Source organism: Vipera ursinii (genome assembly GCF_947247035.1).
Source record: "Vipera ursinii genome assembly, chromosome: 2".
Lineage (NCBI taxonomy): Eukaryota > Metazoa > Chordata > Lepidosauria > Squamata > Viperidae > Vipera > Vipera ursinii.
The window spans coordinates 108,611,516-108,629,371 of NC_139513.1; the positions used below are offsets into that span (position 1 = coordinate 108,611,516).

Sequence of the window (17,856 nt, forward strand, 5' to 3'; positions counted from 1 at the left end):
AGAAGCACCAACGTGGTTTCGATTGACTAAAGTATATGAAGCAAAGCACTATCAATAATAGTTAAAAATAGTATATAACTATAATAATAATGAACTCTCAAAAATGTAATACAAAAGTCTTAGACTGCTTTTGAGAGTCTAAATGCAGGATAATTTGGGTAGTGAACTTAATGAATCTCATCAGACTTCCTTGTGGCAAGCAAATTCCTTTCACAGTAAATTATTTCAGCAAGTCCCCATGAATCTATATATTATTAAAACTGTTTGTGTGTGACCTTTACCTAGCTGAAATGTATCATAAATCAAAAATTGTTGAAGGTACCTCAAATGGGCTAACTTACAATGCATGCAAAATCTGGAATCCATGTCTTCCATGGAATTGAAATTTGGAAATTTTTATAAAATATGACGTAAGCATTATCATAAAACATTTTATGACTTAATACAGAATTTGATGTGGTTAATTCCTGATGTTTAATTGTGCTATACAATTCAACATGGCTATTTTAAAGACATATACATCTCTTGAATATCTATGGATTGTAAATAACTTTTCCAATGAAGATAATAGAAGCTCAGCTACTGTTGAAGTCATTGAGAAATTTGGTAAGGAAATGATAACCGAGGGGCCACAGGTTGTTTAATTTACCATAAAAATAATCTATAGGTGGTGTCATACTTCACTAACATTTCATTATTATCCAGTTAGTCAATGTTCTGAGTTGAAAGATTTGGAAGAAATAAATAATTCAACTATCTTTGATAATAAATCCTGAGGTGTTTTACTATCTATATTTTATTCTGCATTCACCTAAAAAATTAATTCATTTTTTCTTATTACCTACTTTATTTTTACTTTAAAATGTAGAGATACCGAAATCTTTTATTGGAACAATAATATTGAAAACCATGGGATATTATTTTGCTGAAAAAATATTGCAGTGAAATACTTTGGAAAATTATAGTGGAAAAATTCAAGTAATTTGGTCATGATTTATTATCTGTATTGACATTTTCCTACTAGATTAGTTTTGATAATACAAATGTCATTGTAGGCACATTTTCTAATTTATTTGGGTTTGTTGGATTTTTTTAAAGTTTGTATTATTTTTATTCTGTGTTGCAAAATAAAAAATACAACTTTTCTTATATGTGTTTACCATAATTCTTTATTTTCATTTCTGTTATTTACATTTGTGTACATTTTGTTACATATTTTAACAAAGCAAAAACATTACAGTGTTTGTATACATTCTGTTCCAGTCTTGCAAAAACAACACACCAGCATGGCTGACCTTTGAAATAAATATTTAGACCGCTAGATGGCAGGGCTCTTTTTTTTATTTCTGTTTTGTTTTATAACAGGTGCCCTTCCAACTCTGCATTCTTGCTTAACTTTCTTCTTCATGTTTTAACTGGATGGTCTACGTTTTAAAGGCAGCACTTTCTTCACGCATAACAGGACACCAGCTATACGTATTATGTGCCCTGTGAAAAATTTCAACATACGTGCAGGACCTGTTATTACTCATAGGAGGGTTAGTTCTGTTGCAGTATGTTCAGGCTGCATTTCTGATTTCCAAGTTTCTTATGAACATAAAATTCTTCCAAATGAATTCCAGTCATTGTTACTGCAGGTAAAGAAAAACAAGACTATATCCAGCCTAGTTTTGCAAAGTTGGCCAGTGCGTTTCCAAAATACATGGTGTTAGTATCCGCTTTTAAAAGAAAAAAAGAAAAAAAAAGTGAACATTCCTTTTATTTCCTTGAGGATTTTTTTTCTAAATTAAATTATTGTAGTTTATCTTTTATTCTGAAACAAGGCAATTTTTAAAAAAGTGAAATGTGGCTTATAATATTTAACATTGTAACATTAGAATAATTACCATAGTGAACCCATGGAAACACACAGCTTGTCACAATTTCAAAATAGTCAAGATATCCCATTCATGATCTCATTAATGCAAGAAGTAAAGTCACAAGGATAGGGAAGCTTTTCATGGCTAGTTGAATGTTTTATCTGGTATTAGAAGACCTAATTTCTGCACTGCCGATCTTACTGTTGATTTGTTTACTAAATTTAATAGCCTGTGTTATGTTGTTTTCAAATGGGATTTTAAATGTTTATGTTTAGATGTTTCAATTTTGTTATTTGTGTGGTATCCTAGACATTGGAAAAATGAGTCAATAAATGAATAAACAATTAGAACTGAAGCTGAAGTACCTTTCCACAGCCTGATCTCTCAGATATATTGTCTATCAGTTCTTAACATCTACAGCCCTGAATAGTATGAAGGAGTAGCCTCAGAATACATTGGAACTGATATGAGTTGTTATATTCAAAGAAACATAACCTAAAGAAACATAACTGGCATCTGGAATAATGCTCTTGAAAATGTGGTGTTGGCAATGCTGATAATGCAGTGCTGGTGATGCTGTGCAGCAATCGTATGTATGAAATACACACTGTGGTATACTTGAAAGTTATGTACATTTTACTGCACGTGTTCTCCTGGGCCCAGCCAGCAGGATGACTCACGATTAAGAAGACCAGAACTCTGAGCACTTAGCATCTGCACTAAGAGGTCTGTAGCTAAGGTGTGAGAAGGTTCCTCAAATCCAATTGTTAGGAGCTGCTGGTAATCCCCTGTGGGCTGATGACACAACACCCTGTGTGAAGAAAAAGGGAGAAGTTGGAGGTGGTCATTATAGCATACATTATCTAGAGTCTAGACAAGTGCTGTGGAGACATTTATCAATAGACAAAGGGCAAATGAAGTGTAATGCATGTATGAATTTCTTTCATATCAATGCTTTCAGATGGCTGGCTGTTCTTAACAATTGTACTAACACAATATGTCTGGGTTTTTTTAAAGTAACTTGGATAATAATAGAAAAATAAGAGAAAGGTTTACACTTGGAAGACTACCATCCTTTTAGAGGCAACAGAACATCTATAGAATAAAAGTGTTCTCTGGAAGCATCAGGTATCTATTATAAAACTACAATATCTTTCCAGTATTTATCTTTTTATATTTTGCTTTTGAATCTTCAAAAGTGCTTCTTTGTACTGTATATATTTTTCAGAAAATGTGTATTGTTGACTCAATCACCAGTCACAGTATTGAATTCAGTCATAATATTGAATTAAGCAGATGGGATCATCTACATTTGTTTTTACCACAATAAAACTGAGTGGGAAGTTACAGCACACACTCACAGACACACAATCAATTTTGTCCCACACATTTCAACTACATCCCACATTATGTAAATAGGAAACTGTTTTAGATAAAATTGCAATAGTGTTGTGATATGCAATACTCTAAATTTCCAGTGCAGAATTCTTATTCATAATTTCCCATTAGAATATTTGCTGATGCCAAAGACAATGCAAGCTGTTTCAAATATAATTTTAATACAGATAGGTCTGTGTTCCTTTAACAAATTTGAAAGCAATAATATACATACAGTTAAAGTTAATGTTTCTGAACATAATCTTGGTAGGAACGTAGCTACCAAGGACAAGTAGCAACGATGGAGCATTCAATTGATGGAATGATGGCCTGTCTGTGTTACTTTCAAATATGGTTCAGAAATGCATGAGTGACTAGTACAACTGTATTATGTAGTTTAATCAAGTTTATCCTTTAAGACAGGGGTGTCAAACTCAATTTCATTGAGGGCCGCATCAGCATTGTGGTTGCCCTCAAGGGGCCGGGTGGGTATGGCCAGGATGGGCGTGGCCTACTGGGTGGGTGTGGCTAGAGTGCATATGACCTACTGGGTGGGCGTGGCCAGCTCTACATCGTTCGCATCAAGGGTGCCTATGGGGGCCTGGGCAGGAGTGGGACAGATCTGAGGGTCTCTGGCAGAAGGAGGGTCTCTGGGCCAGGGCCAAGGCAGTGGGGGCCGTTCCCTCACTGTTTCCAGGATGGCTTCGCAGGCCACATGAAAGCACTTAGCGGGCCGGATCCGGCCCCCGGGCCTTGTGTTTGACATGTCTGCTTTAAGAAAAGTATTGGAGACTGGAGATAATGTATTTGAATATCTAAGGAAAGTTTTATGTGAATTAAATATTTGTATAGTGATGGAAGTGATGATGATGCATTGCAGCATTTCAATTACTTTAGAGGATATGAAACTTTAGTTTTCCCTCAAGGATTAGGTCCTCAATTATTTCAGTGCAAATTTAGAGCAGTCTTTGGATATCTGTGCAATAGAAGAGCTTACTGTTTGTATAGTTAGTCCTCAACTTATGACTGGTTGCTTAGGGACCATTTCAAGTTAAGCTGGATCTACCCTGGGATACTTACAACCTGATGGCCAACCCCCCCCCCCCCCCACATACACACACATACACATTTATATAACCACATTTCCAGCACTTGGCAACCTACCCACATTTATGGCCATTTGCAATGTCCCACAATCATATGATTATGTTTTATGATGTTGTTGCTGAAAACCAGCATTTATTTCTGGTTTTCAACAAAACTCATCCATAACAAAGAATCGGCTTGCTTAACAACTATAGTATTCACTAATAACCACTGCAAAAATTGTAAAATCAAGTCAGTCAGTCACATGGGTGACCCCTTTATGATTGTCACAAATTATGACCCTACTGGCCAAACTCTATTACGGTCATAAGGTGTGAACTATGTGTAGAATGCCTTTAATTCAATCCCAGTTGACTCAACCTTCCCAACATTCACCCGTCATGGTGAACATTGATAGTCAAAAGAAAAGAATGCTAGATTAAAGGGACAAAATAATTCAATCTAGCACAGAGCAAATAATATGTATAATATACATATAGACATACAACAAAATTATGGATATGTTATCTAGATGACACTTTCATCTTAATAAAAATGAACAATTGGAGAAGATACATTAACAACACATTCAAAGGAATAAAATTCACAAGGGAAGAAGAAAATAATAACACATTAACCTTCCTGTCTATCCTGTAGAAAATGATGGCAAATTAGAACCTAAGTCTGTCAGGTCTGCCATCTCCAGCTTCTTTGCTTCGCTGGCATCCTGCCATAAATTGTAAGGGAGGGGGAAAGAATTTGGGGTAGTAAAATATGGGCCTGGGAATGAGAAGACAAACAGCAGGAGGGGAGACACATTGACAAGAACCAGAGGTGCCAAACTGGAATAAACCAGCCTCCGAGGACACCTGGCCTGGGAACCGAATGTGAAACTGCATTGAGAGACTCCAAGCTCCGAACCATTAACAAAACATCACAAAGGCATCTTTTTGGACACTGATGGACTGGCCAAGGGTGGGAGAGCTGGGGAAAGGAGGGAAAGTGTAACATTTGCATGGGAATATTCAGATCTAGCTTTACTTTCACTGCAACCACTTAACTTTAGTAAAAGAACCTATCACTTCAACCGTCTATGCTAGGGCAGTCTTTTGAAACAATACCAATACTAACCATCTATTCTACCAAAGCAACAACTCAAAGCAATTCCTTTAAGAGAAGTTGTATAAGAATATAATTTAGATAAGTATAAGAATATTATTTAGATAAGTACAAACACACTGCAGCTACCCAGTATGCCAGTAAGAGGAAGCAGATCACCTGGACAAAATCTTCTAACACAGGGCTTTTCAACTTTTTCACCCATTGTACCACTTTTAGGATATGGCAACATCCGTATACCACCAGTCACCTAGCAAGGTGTCAAAAACGTGATGACCAAAAAAAAAAGGAAAAAAGTGATGTACAGGTAGTCCACAACTTACAACAGTTGGCTTAGTGACTGTTTGAAGTTACAATGGCACTGAAAAAAGTGCCTCCCAAGCCACAGCCGAACAAGACACCTGCCTGCCCGCCCGGCGGCACTCTTCCTCCTGTCCAAGGTTTTCATTGTTGTGAGCATTTCTGTTGAGGATTGGCAGCGGGGGGGAGGGGGGTGTTTGGTTTTTATTCCCCCCCCGTCTGCTGGGTGGTTGAAGCAGGTTTTGGTCACTTCACATGATCCTGGGACACTGTGACCATCATAAATATGAATCAATTGCCAAGCATCTGAATGTAAACAACAAAACCCTGGAGATGCTGCAACATTCCAGCTGATCGGTGCTTCTTCTGGCCTCAGAAGCGCCGGGATCAGTGCCGAGCTCCAGCTGGAGCCTGGTGCTGATCCTGGCACTTCCACTGAGCCCTGACAGCCCTGAAGAAGTGCTGATCCTGGTGCTTCCGCTGAGCCCTGACAGCCCTGCAGCTCCAGCCATCTCTCGCTCAGGCTTGTGCGGTGCTGCCACTGGTTCAGCTCATTCTCCTCCCCCACTACCACTTTTCTAGGATGGTCGTGTACCACCTGCTAGGTGCCAATGTACCACAGGTGGTACCCGTACCACTGGTTAAAAAGCCCTGTTCTAACAGACTGAAGACTCAGGCAATTTTTTCAAAAAGCCCCTGACCAGACAACCTGTTGCAGTACAACCTATGAAAAGGATAACACTCCTATATAACAAAAACATCTTGGAGTCAACCAACAGAATACTACAGTCACTTCACATCACAATAGTACACAAATCAATTAAAGTCCTTTGAAAAATCTTAAGTAAACCAAGAGATCCAGTAATCTAAGAAGATAAAACAGGAGTCATCTACAACATACAATGTAAGAACTATAACAGCCACTATGTAGGACATACTGGCAGAAGATCAGCAGAGCACAGCCATGAACATCAACTTGCAGTCAGAAGGCATGACAACTCCTTAATCTCACAACACACAAACAAATTCAACCACAGTTTCAACTGAGAAACTATTTTCATTTTTTTCCTTCCATTTAATCAGATTTTTGGAGACTGCCTGGACAAGTTCCTGCAGTTTTCTTGGCAAGGTTTTCCAGAAATAGTTTGCCATTGCTTCCTTCCTAGGGCTAGAGAAAGTGACTGACCCAGATCATCCAGTTGCTCAAAGTGGGACTAGAATTCACAGTGTCCCAGTTTCCAGCCTGATGCCTTAACCATTACACCATTACATTAAGTCAGTCTGTGTAAGTGTTATGCCAATGTCCTATCTCTATTTCTGCACACCTACCAGGATAGCACATCAGAACTGTGTTCACTGTCAGGATCTACAGGCACCCAGCGTCCTATGGACCAAAGCTTCTGCATTTTCACAGTTGTTTCATCTCCTGTATCACGGAAGCATAGGAAGTAGCTATAACACAAGGACAAGATTGCATGGAAGCAGTGAAGTGGTTGGCTGATCAAATAGCCTCTGGGAAACTCAAGAAATAAACATTAAGAAATTAAGACCAAAGAAAGAATTACATTGATATAATATGGGGTAGTTTTGGAATGACACCATTCTTTCAGCATCAGAGGTATGGAAAGAGATAAGTGTTAATAAATGATCTGCCTAGCCAGGTCATATCTACCCTCCCCATATATCTCAGTGCTGGATGAGATTACCCAACATCATGTGATGGGATATCAGTATGCAGATGATACTCAGCTCTGCATCTCCATTCCTGATGATCCAAATGATGCTGCGGCTGCCCTTTTGCATTGCATGGAGGTTGTGGGAGTCTGAATGGGGGACAACAGGCTGCAACTGAACTGGTGAAATGGAGTACTGTGGGTTCAAAGAGCTTTGGGATCTGGTTATCATCTTTAGTTCCGGATGGAGTTGCACTCTCCCAGATAGACCTGGTGTGCAACCTGGGGATTCTCCTAGACTCACGACTCCTGCTCAAAGAGCACATGGAAGTCGTGGCTAGAAGGACCTTTGCACAACTTCATGTTGTGGATCAGTCGTACCTTTATCTGGATTATTAGACCCTGCGCAAGTCACTCATGTCCTGGCTATCTCTCGGTTGGATTGCTGTAATGCATTTTACATGAGGCTATGCTTAAAGACTATTTGGAAGCTATAGCAAGTCTGGAATACAGCAGCGCAGATAGTTCTGGGGGCCCTAGGGTGGCACATATAATACCACTGTTGAATGAGCTGCAGTTTGTTTCTGGGTCCCATTCAAGGTATTGGTTTTTACCTTTAAAGCCCTTTATGCATGGGGATGAAATTGACCGGTTCTATGAAGCCCTACAGCACCTTATAGAACTAACACCAAAAAATGATGTCCTTATCATCATGGGGGATTGGAATGCTAAAGTAGGAAGCCAAAAGATAACTGGAATAACAGGCAAGTTTGGCCTTGGAGTACAAAATGAAGCAGGGCACAGGCTGATAGAATTTTGTCAAGAGAATACGATGGTCATAGCAAACACTCTTTTCCAACAACCCAAGAGACGGCTCTACACATGGACATCACCAAACGGTCAACACAGAAATCAGATTGACTATATGCTCTGCAGCCAAAGATGGAGAAGCTCTATACAGTCAGTAAAAACAAGACCAGGAGCTGACTGTGGCTCAGACCATGAGCTTCTCCTTGCAAAGTTTAGGCTTAAACTGAAGAAAGTAGGGAAAAGCACTAGGCCACTCAGGTATGAATTAAATCATATCCCTGTTGAATATACAGTAGAGGTGACAAATAGATTTAAGGAATTAGATCTGATAGCCAGAGTGCCTGAAGAACTATGGACAGAGGTTCGCGACATTGTACAACAGGTAGCAACTAAAACCATCCCAAAGAAAAAGAAATGCAAGAAAGCAAAATGGCTGTCTGAGGAAGCTTTGCAAATAGCTGAGGAAAGGAGGGAAGCGAAAGGCAAGGGAGAAAAAGAAAGATACGCCCAATTGAATGCAGAATTCCAGAGAATAGCTAGAAGAGATAAGAATGCCTTCTTAAATGAACAGTGCAAAGAAATAGAAGAAAACAATAGAATAGGGAGGACCAGAGATCTTTTCAAGAAAATTGGAGAGATGAAGGGAACGTTTAATGCAAAAATGGGCATGATAAAGGACCAAAATGGCAGGGTCCTAACAGAGGCAGAAGAGATTAAGAAGAGGTGGCAAAATTACACAGAAGAACTATACAAGAATGAGCTTAATGTCCCAGATAATCACAATGAGGTGGTCACTGACCTCGAGCCAGACATCCTAGAATGTGAAGTGAAGTGGGCCTTAGAAAAGCTGAGCAACAACAAAGCTAGTGGAGGTGACAGTATTCCAGCTGAGCTATTCAAAATCTTAAAAGACAATGCAGTAAAAGTGCTACACTCAATTTGCCAGCAAATTTGGAAAACTCAACAGTGGCCACAGGATTGGAAAAGATCAGTTTACATTCCAATTCCAAAGAAAGGCAGTGCCAAAGAATATTCAAACTATCGCACCATTGCACTCATTTCTCATGCTAGCAAAGTTATGCTTAAAATCCTACAAGCTAGACTTCAGCAGTATGTGGATTGAGAACTACCAGAAGTACAGGCAGGATTTCGAAGAGGCAGAGGAACTAGAGATCAAATTGCCAACATACGCTGGATCATGGAGAAAGCTAGAGAGTTCCAGAAAAACATCTACTTCTGCTTCATTGACTATGCTAAAGCCTTTGATTGTGTGGATCATAACAAACTGTGGCAAGTCCTTAAAGAGATGGGAGTACCAGACCATCTTATTTGTCTCTTGAGAAACCTATATGCAGGTCAAGAAGCAACAGTGAGAACTGGACATGGAACCACTGAATAGTTCAAAATTGGGAAAGGAGTCCGGCAAGGCTGTATACTGTCGCCCTGCCTATTTAACTTATATGCAGAGCACATCATGAGAAAGGCAGGGCTAGATGAATCAAAAGTTGGAATTAAGATTGCCGGAAGAAATATCAACAACCTAAGATACGCAGATGATACCACTCTAATGGCAGAAAATGAAGAGGAACTAAAGAGCCTCTTGTTGCGGGTGAAGAAGGAGAGTGCAAAACCTGGGTTGAAACTTAACATTAAGAAAACCAAGATCATGGCATCTGGCCCTCTCAATTCCTGGCAAATAGATGGGGAAGAAATGGAGATAGTGACAGATTTTATTTTCCTGGGCTCCAAGATCACCGCAGATGGGGACTGTAGCCAAGAAATTAAAAGACGCTTGCTCCTGGGGAGGAAAGCCATGGCAAATCTAGACAGCACACTAAAAAGCAGAGACATCACCCTGTCAACAAAAGTGCGTATAGTCAAGGCTATGGTCTTCCCAGTTGCAATGTATGGCAGTGAAAGTTGGACCATAAGAAAGGCTGAGCGCCAAAGAATTGAGGCCTTTGAACTATGGTGCTGGAGAAGACTCCTGCGAGTCCCTTGGACTGCAAGGCGATCAAACCGGTCAGTCCTAGAGGAGATCAACCCTGACTGCTCTTTAGAAGGCCAGATCCTGAAGCTAAAACTCAAATACTTTGGCCACCTAATGAGAAGGAAGGGCTCACTGGAGAAGAGCCTAATGCTGGGAAAGATCGAGGGCAATAGAAGAAGGGGACGACAGAGAATGAGGTGGCTGGATGGAGTCACTGAAGCAGTAGGCGTGAGCTTAAATGGACTCCAGAAGATGGTAGAGGACAGGAAGGCCTGGAGGAATGTTGTCCATAGGGTCGCGATGGGTCGGACACGACTTCGCAGCTAACAACAACAACAAATGCATGGGTCCAGGGTATCCCCAATGGGACTTGCGTGCCCTATTCACTTCAGCAGAAGGAGCCTATCACAGACCCCACCTGCTAAAGAATCCCAGCTAGTGGGGTCAAGGAGAAGAGCCTTTTCTACTGTGATACACTCACCCCCCCCACACATACACACACATTCTACCACTTGTGGCAAGAACTGCTCCCACCCTTTAAGCCTTCCAGAAGAGTATCAAAACTTGGTTTTTCCAGTCGCTCACCACTGGAGATAGTTAATGGGGTAAGATGAAGATCTTATCCCCGTGCTGTCCATCTTCGTGGTTCTAGTTTTTTATATAACTTTTTAAAACTTTTACTGTTTGTAAACCACCCAAAGTGGCCCTATCAGTGAGATGGGTAGGATATAAATTTAATAAATAAATACAAATGAAATAACCTCAGTATATACAGCAACTCACTATTCTGTCCGGAGTGTTTGATTCCGAGCAGCAGAACCTTCCAAGATGTCCAGGTTCCAGCGCATCTTCTTATAAAGATTGTGAGGAAGATGAGCAGCTGTGTATGGTGCTGAGATACAGTATCGAAAGATAGAAACTTGCAGAGTCTCATTCATCCAGAATTTCCCACAGAAGAAACACGATATGCTGGTGGAGATTTTGAGACAAATACCGAGTGACAGATATGTTTGTGCATGTACAGAAGAAGAAAGTTGAGACAAATGGCAGGTTTGAAACCAAGAGCCAGTTCCAGTAACTTTTGAAGAAAAATTATGAATGTGAACCTAAGTTATCAAAACATAATGGAACTTTAGGCTTCTTTTCAGTATTCCTGGAAATGGGATAGGATCATCCTAGATTTAGACATTTTCAAAAAGAATATTTAGGCAAACTTTAATGAGCTGTTCACTTTTCTGTCTGTTAACAGTCTAAGAGTACTTCAGTTAACAGTCTAAGAGCAAAAATACACTATAAAAGTATACTTCGTGGCACATGCCAAATCTTGGTTTTATTTGGAAGACTATTTCCTCCAATTCTACACATTTGAATGATTAGCAAAGATCACTTCTGAAACATTTTTGTCTAACCTTGCATCATCTTGCATTGGCGAATTTGTTTTAACAATTTTTATTTGTTTTAATTTTTATTTATTTGAATGTTTAGTGTTGCTGTTTTGACTTGTAAGCTGCCTAGGGTCATATAATTGAGATGGACAGCTATACAAATTTAAATAAATAAATAAATAAATCACACTACGTACATAGAGCTAACCTTTCCCTAACAGATGCATTGTACCTGAATGGATCTGTGTCTTCAAGAGAAACAAAGCTGAAAGAAGCATACATCAGCACCAGTTGCTCAAGCTGGCAAGCCAATTGCTGAGAAATTTCCAGAAGCTGTGGCAAATCAAATGTTTGAGAGTGGAGACTAAAAAACAAGATCTTAAACAATGTTAGGCAAGTCCTTGAGACCAAGCTAATCCCCAATATTTACAATATTTAGCAATCAAGTTTTGTTCTTCCATTAGCTAAAACTTGGTTTGAGGCTTCATGGCATGGGGGGTGGTGGTTTTACAGCCAAATTCCTCATATCTGAAATCTAAGAGAAAAACTAAGTCTGGGGTATTTCTGCCTCCTTCCCTCTCAGCAGGAGGAGAAAGCACAGCTTTCAACCAACGGTCAGTTCACTACCAACAAAAAAAGGGGGGGGGGAAGTGAGGAAGAAATGTGTTGCCTCCTTTTTCTGTTCTGCCATACAGCTTCCATTGCTTACCCTGAATTAGGCAGCAAGATCTGGGTACTGTGAGAGTGGACAGCTTTCAGTATTTCCAAAAAAAAAAAAAAGTGTGCAGTTCTTCCCAACCATTAATTTTGTGGTGAAAAAAAGTGGTGGGAGAAAGGAGGCCAATTACAAATGGAGGAGGTCAAGGTCCAAATACCCAGGAAAAGTCTGTGAATAAAAACCTATTTTAGCAGCATCCTATGCTGGAGGACTGTGAGGGTTTCCACAGGCAAGCAACACATATTGCTGAAACATTGCTTCTAGAGCAGACATGTCAAACACAAGGCCCGGGGGCCGCATCCGGCCCACAAAGTGGTTTCATGTGGCCCACAAAGCCATCCTAGAAACAGTGAGGGAACGGCCCCCACTGCCTTGGCCCTGGCCCTGAGACCCTCCTTCTGCCAGAGACCCTCAGATCTGTCCCACTCCTGCCCAGGCCCCCATAGGCACCCTTGATGCAAATGATGTAGAGCTGGCCATGCCCACCCAGTAGGTCATATGCACTCTAGCCACGCACACCCAGTAGGCCATGCCCACCCTGGCCATACCCACCCGGCCCCTTGAGGGCAACCACAATGCTGATGCGGCCCTCAATGAAATTGAGTTTGACACCCCTGTCTTAAAGGATAAACTTGATTAAACTACATAATACAGTTGTACTAGTCACTCATGCATTTGTTAACCATATTTGAAAGTAACACAGACAGGCCATCATTCCATCAATCAAATGCTCTATCGTTGCTACTTGTCCTTGGTAGCTATTTGAGGGCAACTGCAATGCTGATGTGGCCCTCAATGAAATTGAGTTTGACACCCCTGTTATAGATGAACAAATGTCATTGGATTAGAATAGAGATGTCTCTTCTTGCCATCTAATAGGCATGTTGCTAAGTTGTGTGCCTAGCCGTAGGTGGAGAAACCTGGAGCATTTCCTGACAAAAAAATGTCAGGAACACACACACACACACACACACAAAGGATCTGACCACTTCTCATCTTTTGCTGCTCAAGAACCTGGCCAGGTATATCAAAGTTGTCCTCTGAAAGAGAAAAAGAAGGAAAGTGCAAGAGCATGGACTGTGAACTATCCTTTGGGAACCTAGATAGGCATTGTCAAGCAGTTCTGTGAATAAGGAAGCACCCTTCGCGAGTGTCCCCATACTGTAGATTCCCTGCCAGGCAGAAACAATGTATGGAAGGCTTGCTGGGGTGTTGGGGAAAAGCAACAATGGGAGGAATGGAAAAACGGTAAAAGAAAGTACTCCTGTAGAAAAGGACCGAAAGATCACCTTTAAGAACAACTGCAAAATCCTGAGTTATTAGACTGATGTGAGAAATACACAACAGGTTTCTGAAAAAATTGTAGACTTCCTGCAGCAAGAAAATGATGAAGAAGGACACTTAAATAATGGGCTGTATGCTAAACAATAACTAAGGGGCAACAGCCAGTGCATTTTGTGTGAATGGTCATCTGTGGTCATCTGAGTATACCTACCTTTTATGGATCTGGGAATCTAACCATCCCATACTAAAAGGCGTGTATAAACTTCTCCATCTAACCTAGAGCATGTCCACACAGTGTTTGTGTTGATTCAGAACCGAATTTGTACCACCAAACAGTATAGTCTGGTTTTGAGAGAGAAGTCTTCTCCTACACCCACTCCAATATAGGTTTGTTTTTGTTTTTGTTTAGAAAACCAAGGAAAAGCTGCAGACCTGAACAATTGGTGGGAACTTGAGATTTACTCCTTCTTGTATCCCCCATATTAATATGCTATCCTTCCCCCTTTGGAGGATTTTGTTACATGTAAAAAAGAATTACTTGGGGGGGGGTTTTGGATATTTACAAATCACCTACCCTAATAGTGCTTTCCCTCATAGTAACATGGATTTGGGGAGAGATGGTAGAAAATTATTTCCTTTTTCTGCTGCATTGGGTAGGACAGGATTCTTTTTAGTCCAAGACCCACAGCCATGTGAGGGATGGGACTTTGATTCAACAGAGTACATTGTACTCCCCGATTGATTTGCTGAAAAAAAAACCACTGAATGGTCATAGTAATCACTGCTCATTTTCAGCACTTGGAGGTTGGAAGATGTGAAGATAATTGCAGGTGTCCGTCAAACAACTTTGGAAAAAATGGAAGTGGAAACTGGGAAAAAGTGACACATTAGGTTTATCAATGATGCTGTTACATCCATCTGCTAAGTTTAGTGTCACTTTCTTTGTTTTATCCAATTTATCCTGAAATGTTCCCTTCTAATATATTTATACAGTTTCCCTAAGATAGAGCTTGTGTCTGTTTTACTTTTAAGAGGTTATTTTTGTGAAAGACAAATGTGGAACAATGATAAAAATGATAAATACTTTGATGGGTAGAGTAGAAATTACATTGTAATTTTGGTGCTGCACACAAGAAGCATCTGATTATAAGCTACAATATAACTGAAAGTTCTGGAATGAATCTCAATTACCTTCCACGAACTAAAGAAATAAAAATTTTGAAGAGTTTTTCTATTCTGGAACCTATTTCTCCTCCCCTCTTTCTCAGGTTAGTTTCACAAAGATGCAGAGTAGTTGTCTCTGTTTTTCCCCCCTCAACCTAACTGGATGGAATAGGACCAAGGGCTTCAATGGGAACACTCACTCTTTTCCGGACTGGTTCCTGTGGAGGTCTTAAATAAGGTGTGCAGCTGCGTGCTGTAGATTCCAAATAGTGGAAATATGGCTGGCACATCTGCAAAAAGGTAGGCATGGCTTTGGCAAACTGTTCCTTCTGCATTCTGTCTCTGCTGAAAATAGGACAGCACTACGTCAAGGAGAGCCACTGCCTTTGCTCCCTGCTCAGCACTATTCTGTGACATACTGTACCTGCTAGTGCCACTGCACACACATGCTTGTGTATGTGCACACACACACACACACGCTACACTTGGGGCATATATAGGCTGCAGTTGAGGAATATCATATCAACAACTCCAGGCTGGGTTCAAAATGTGAAAGCTTCATCTTTTTAATTGAGGTATGGCAAAGAGCTTGGTAGAAAAATATATGGATATTGCTGCCTTTGGGCACCAGGATACCTACCGGAATCAGCAAGGTATCAGGAATGCAGTGCCTTACAGACCATCCTAATGGGAAAAACAATACAAAAATTCTCTTTCATATCTTAATTCCTGCCTTATCTTGTTCAGTGCCTTTCCAGCCTGTTTTGATATTGCTCTTTGAAACAAACCATAATTTTAACAGTATTTAAGATATTTAGAAGAATGGTGTTTAGCATGTTCAATTCATGATTTATCCTAGTCTGAGCAAGGGGTCTAAAAATAAGAGAAAACTCTGGGGACAAAGAAAAAAGTAATGGGTGACATTGCATTTTTAAGGGTTCCCTTCTTTATTACCAAATCATGACAGATGCCCAAACAAAAAGCAGGATTAGATCCGAGTTTCAACCAGATGAACCTACAGCAGGCATAGGAGGTTAGACACAGATTTCCCCCCTTAATTTTGAAGACACAGGCCTTTTCCCTCTGTTGAGCTAAAGTACTTTTTATTGTCCTTGATTTGGTAATAAACTACACCAGCAGTCATGTTGGGGGGAGGAGGAGTGGGGAGTATCAAAACAGTTATATTAGCAGTCACAATAGTGCAGGGGTCTTCAAACTTGGCCCTTTTATGACTTGTGGACTTCAACTTCCAGAATTCCTCAGCCAGTTTGCCTGGCTGAGGAATTCTGGGAGTTGAAGTCCACAAGTCATAAAAGGGCCAAGTTTGAAGACCCCTGCAATAGTGTCACTAAAGTCCACCCCCCCTTTATAAAATATATGAGACAGATACATTAGATTAGAAAGAGGCAGGGCTTAGAAGTACAGTATATGGTTGCAATCACCATCTTGATATTTTTTTTACCTACCCCCATGGATGCCCCTGTATACCAGCAAGAAATTTGCTGCCTCCATTTTTAATCTGTATCTTGCTTTTATTGCCTGGGTTCACTGTTGCTGCTTGTGACCTGATCTCCTCCGAGCTAATGGGTGACAGATGTTTAAGCATCTTGAGGCTATCTTTGGCTAGTGATGGAATCAGGGCAAAAATATTTTAACTCTAGTCCAGCAAAGGAGGACTTATCCTTATATTAGTCATAAACTGGGGATTAGACAAAAGAAACATCATGGAGAAAAGAAATGCATACTGAACAAGCTCACAAGAACTCCAAGATCTTCTGATCAATCATATTTACTAAAGTTAACAAGCCATGTTCAAACAATCTCAGCAATTGCTGTTTCAAAAAAAAAAAGCCCTACACAGAGAAAACGCATTCAGTACTTATTGCGTTTCTCCTTCCTGTTTGCAAGAGGAAGAGCTGTTGGGCAGATTTAAAGCATTTGTGCTCCTTCCTTCCACTCCTTCTGGATCCCTTTCCCACCATGAGGACAGCACAATTGCCAATACAACAGCAGCTCTCTTGAAAAAAAGAGCAACCAAAATATTGCAGTGCAATAGAGAAATACGAAGTACAGTAGTATATCCATAGGTAGGTATAGTTGTGTAGCAATATGGAGATATAAAAATAAAAGACAGATATTGTACAGAAGTGCAGAGTGATAGAAGTGCAGCTGTGGAACTAAGAACACTGGAATAGAAGCAACTTTTGCTTTTGTTGTTTAACATCTGGATGTCAGAAATGTTTGATCATTTATTTAATTTTCCTCCTATCCATGTCTGCAAGGCTCACTGAAATTCAGTTCAACTCCTAATGGTCATGTTCATATAGTTTGCTTTGGTAATAAAGTGAAAGTACTTTTACATTCATGTTGATTTTAACTTTCCAGTTGCTGGAATTCTAGAGCTGTGGAATTTCCCTGTGGCTTCTATCTAGGTATTATACAGGTCCAATCCCATTAAGGTTTATGAAATCAACTAAGGTTGGCTGGTGCTGACATGTGCTGGCCACTGCTTTCTTAGATATTATATTATTCTTGGCTATATTAAAATAATTAAACTCAAGTTTCAGCACTGTGCTGTCAAAAGGTTGCTAGTATTTTAACCCACCTGTACAGAAGGTAAGTCTGGAAGTCCTCCGCTTTCTTCAGCAAATATTTCAATTTTTCAGTTATTGGAGCAAGCAACTTTTCTAAAGTGATGTTCATTTCTGATGGAGTCTCAGTCTGTGGTTGAGCATTGCTCAGCCAGTGAGATTCTGCAATTGGAGGAGATATAAGACATAGTCCTGGACTACGAGGACTGAGATTTGGGGTGCCTTCAGGGCTAGATATTGGAATATCCAGACAGCCATCTGAGAGACAACTGTACCCTTGCTTACTGGCCATCTTCAATGACCTGCTTCAGGCAATCTGCCAAGAAAAAGATAGAGAACTAAACAACTAGATAGCTTAAGTAGCTCCAGAATGCTACCAAACAAAAATGGAAATCTCAAAATGACAGCTTTACCCTCCCATGCCACTTTTGTATTATGATCATGAGTTTGAGGTTCACTGAATGACCATTGACACCTGTAATTCAATGTACCTCTCATAC

The 17,856-nt window shown here is 40.1% G+C and overlaps 1 protein-coding gene across 1 annotated transcript; it reads right to left on the bottom strand.

Moving 5' to 3' along the window:
- Positions 1 to 1,157: 1,157 nt before the first annotated feature.
- Positions 1,158 to 17,648, bottom strand: LOC310636904 (UPF0575 protein C19orf67 homolog; the record flags this gene model as incomplete). The annotated part of the gene is made up of 7 exons (XM_083357057.1): positions 1,158 to 1,718; positions 2,493 to 2,670; positions 7,071 to 7,193; positions 10,998 to 11,183; positions 11,832 to 11,932; positions 14,966 to 15,110; positions 17,371 to 17,648. The coding sequence occupies 6 exons, from the start codon at positions 17,646 to 17,648 to the stop codon at positions 2,496 to 2,498; spliced, it is 1,008 nt and encodes a 335-aa protein (XP_083213183.1). The 3' UTR covers positions 1,158 to 1,718; positions 2,493 to 2,495.
- Between the last annotated feature and the right edge of the window lie 208 nt (positions 17,649 to 17,856).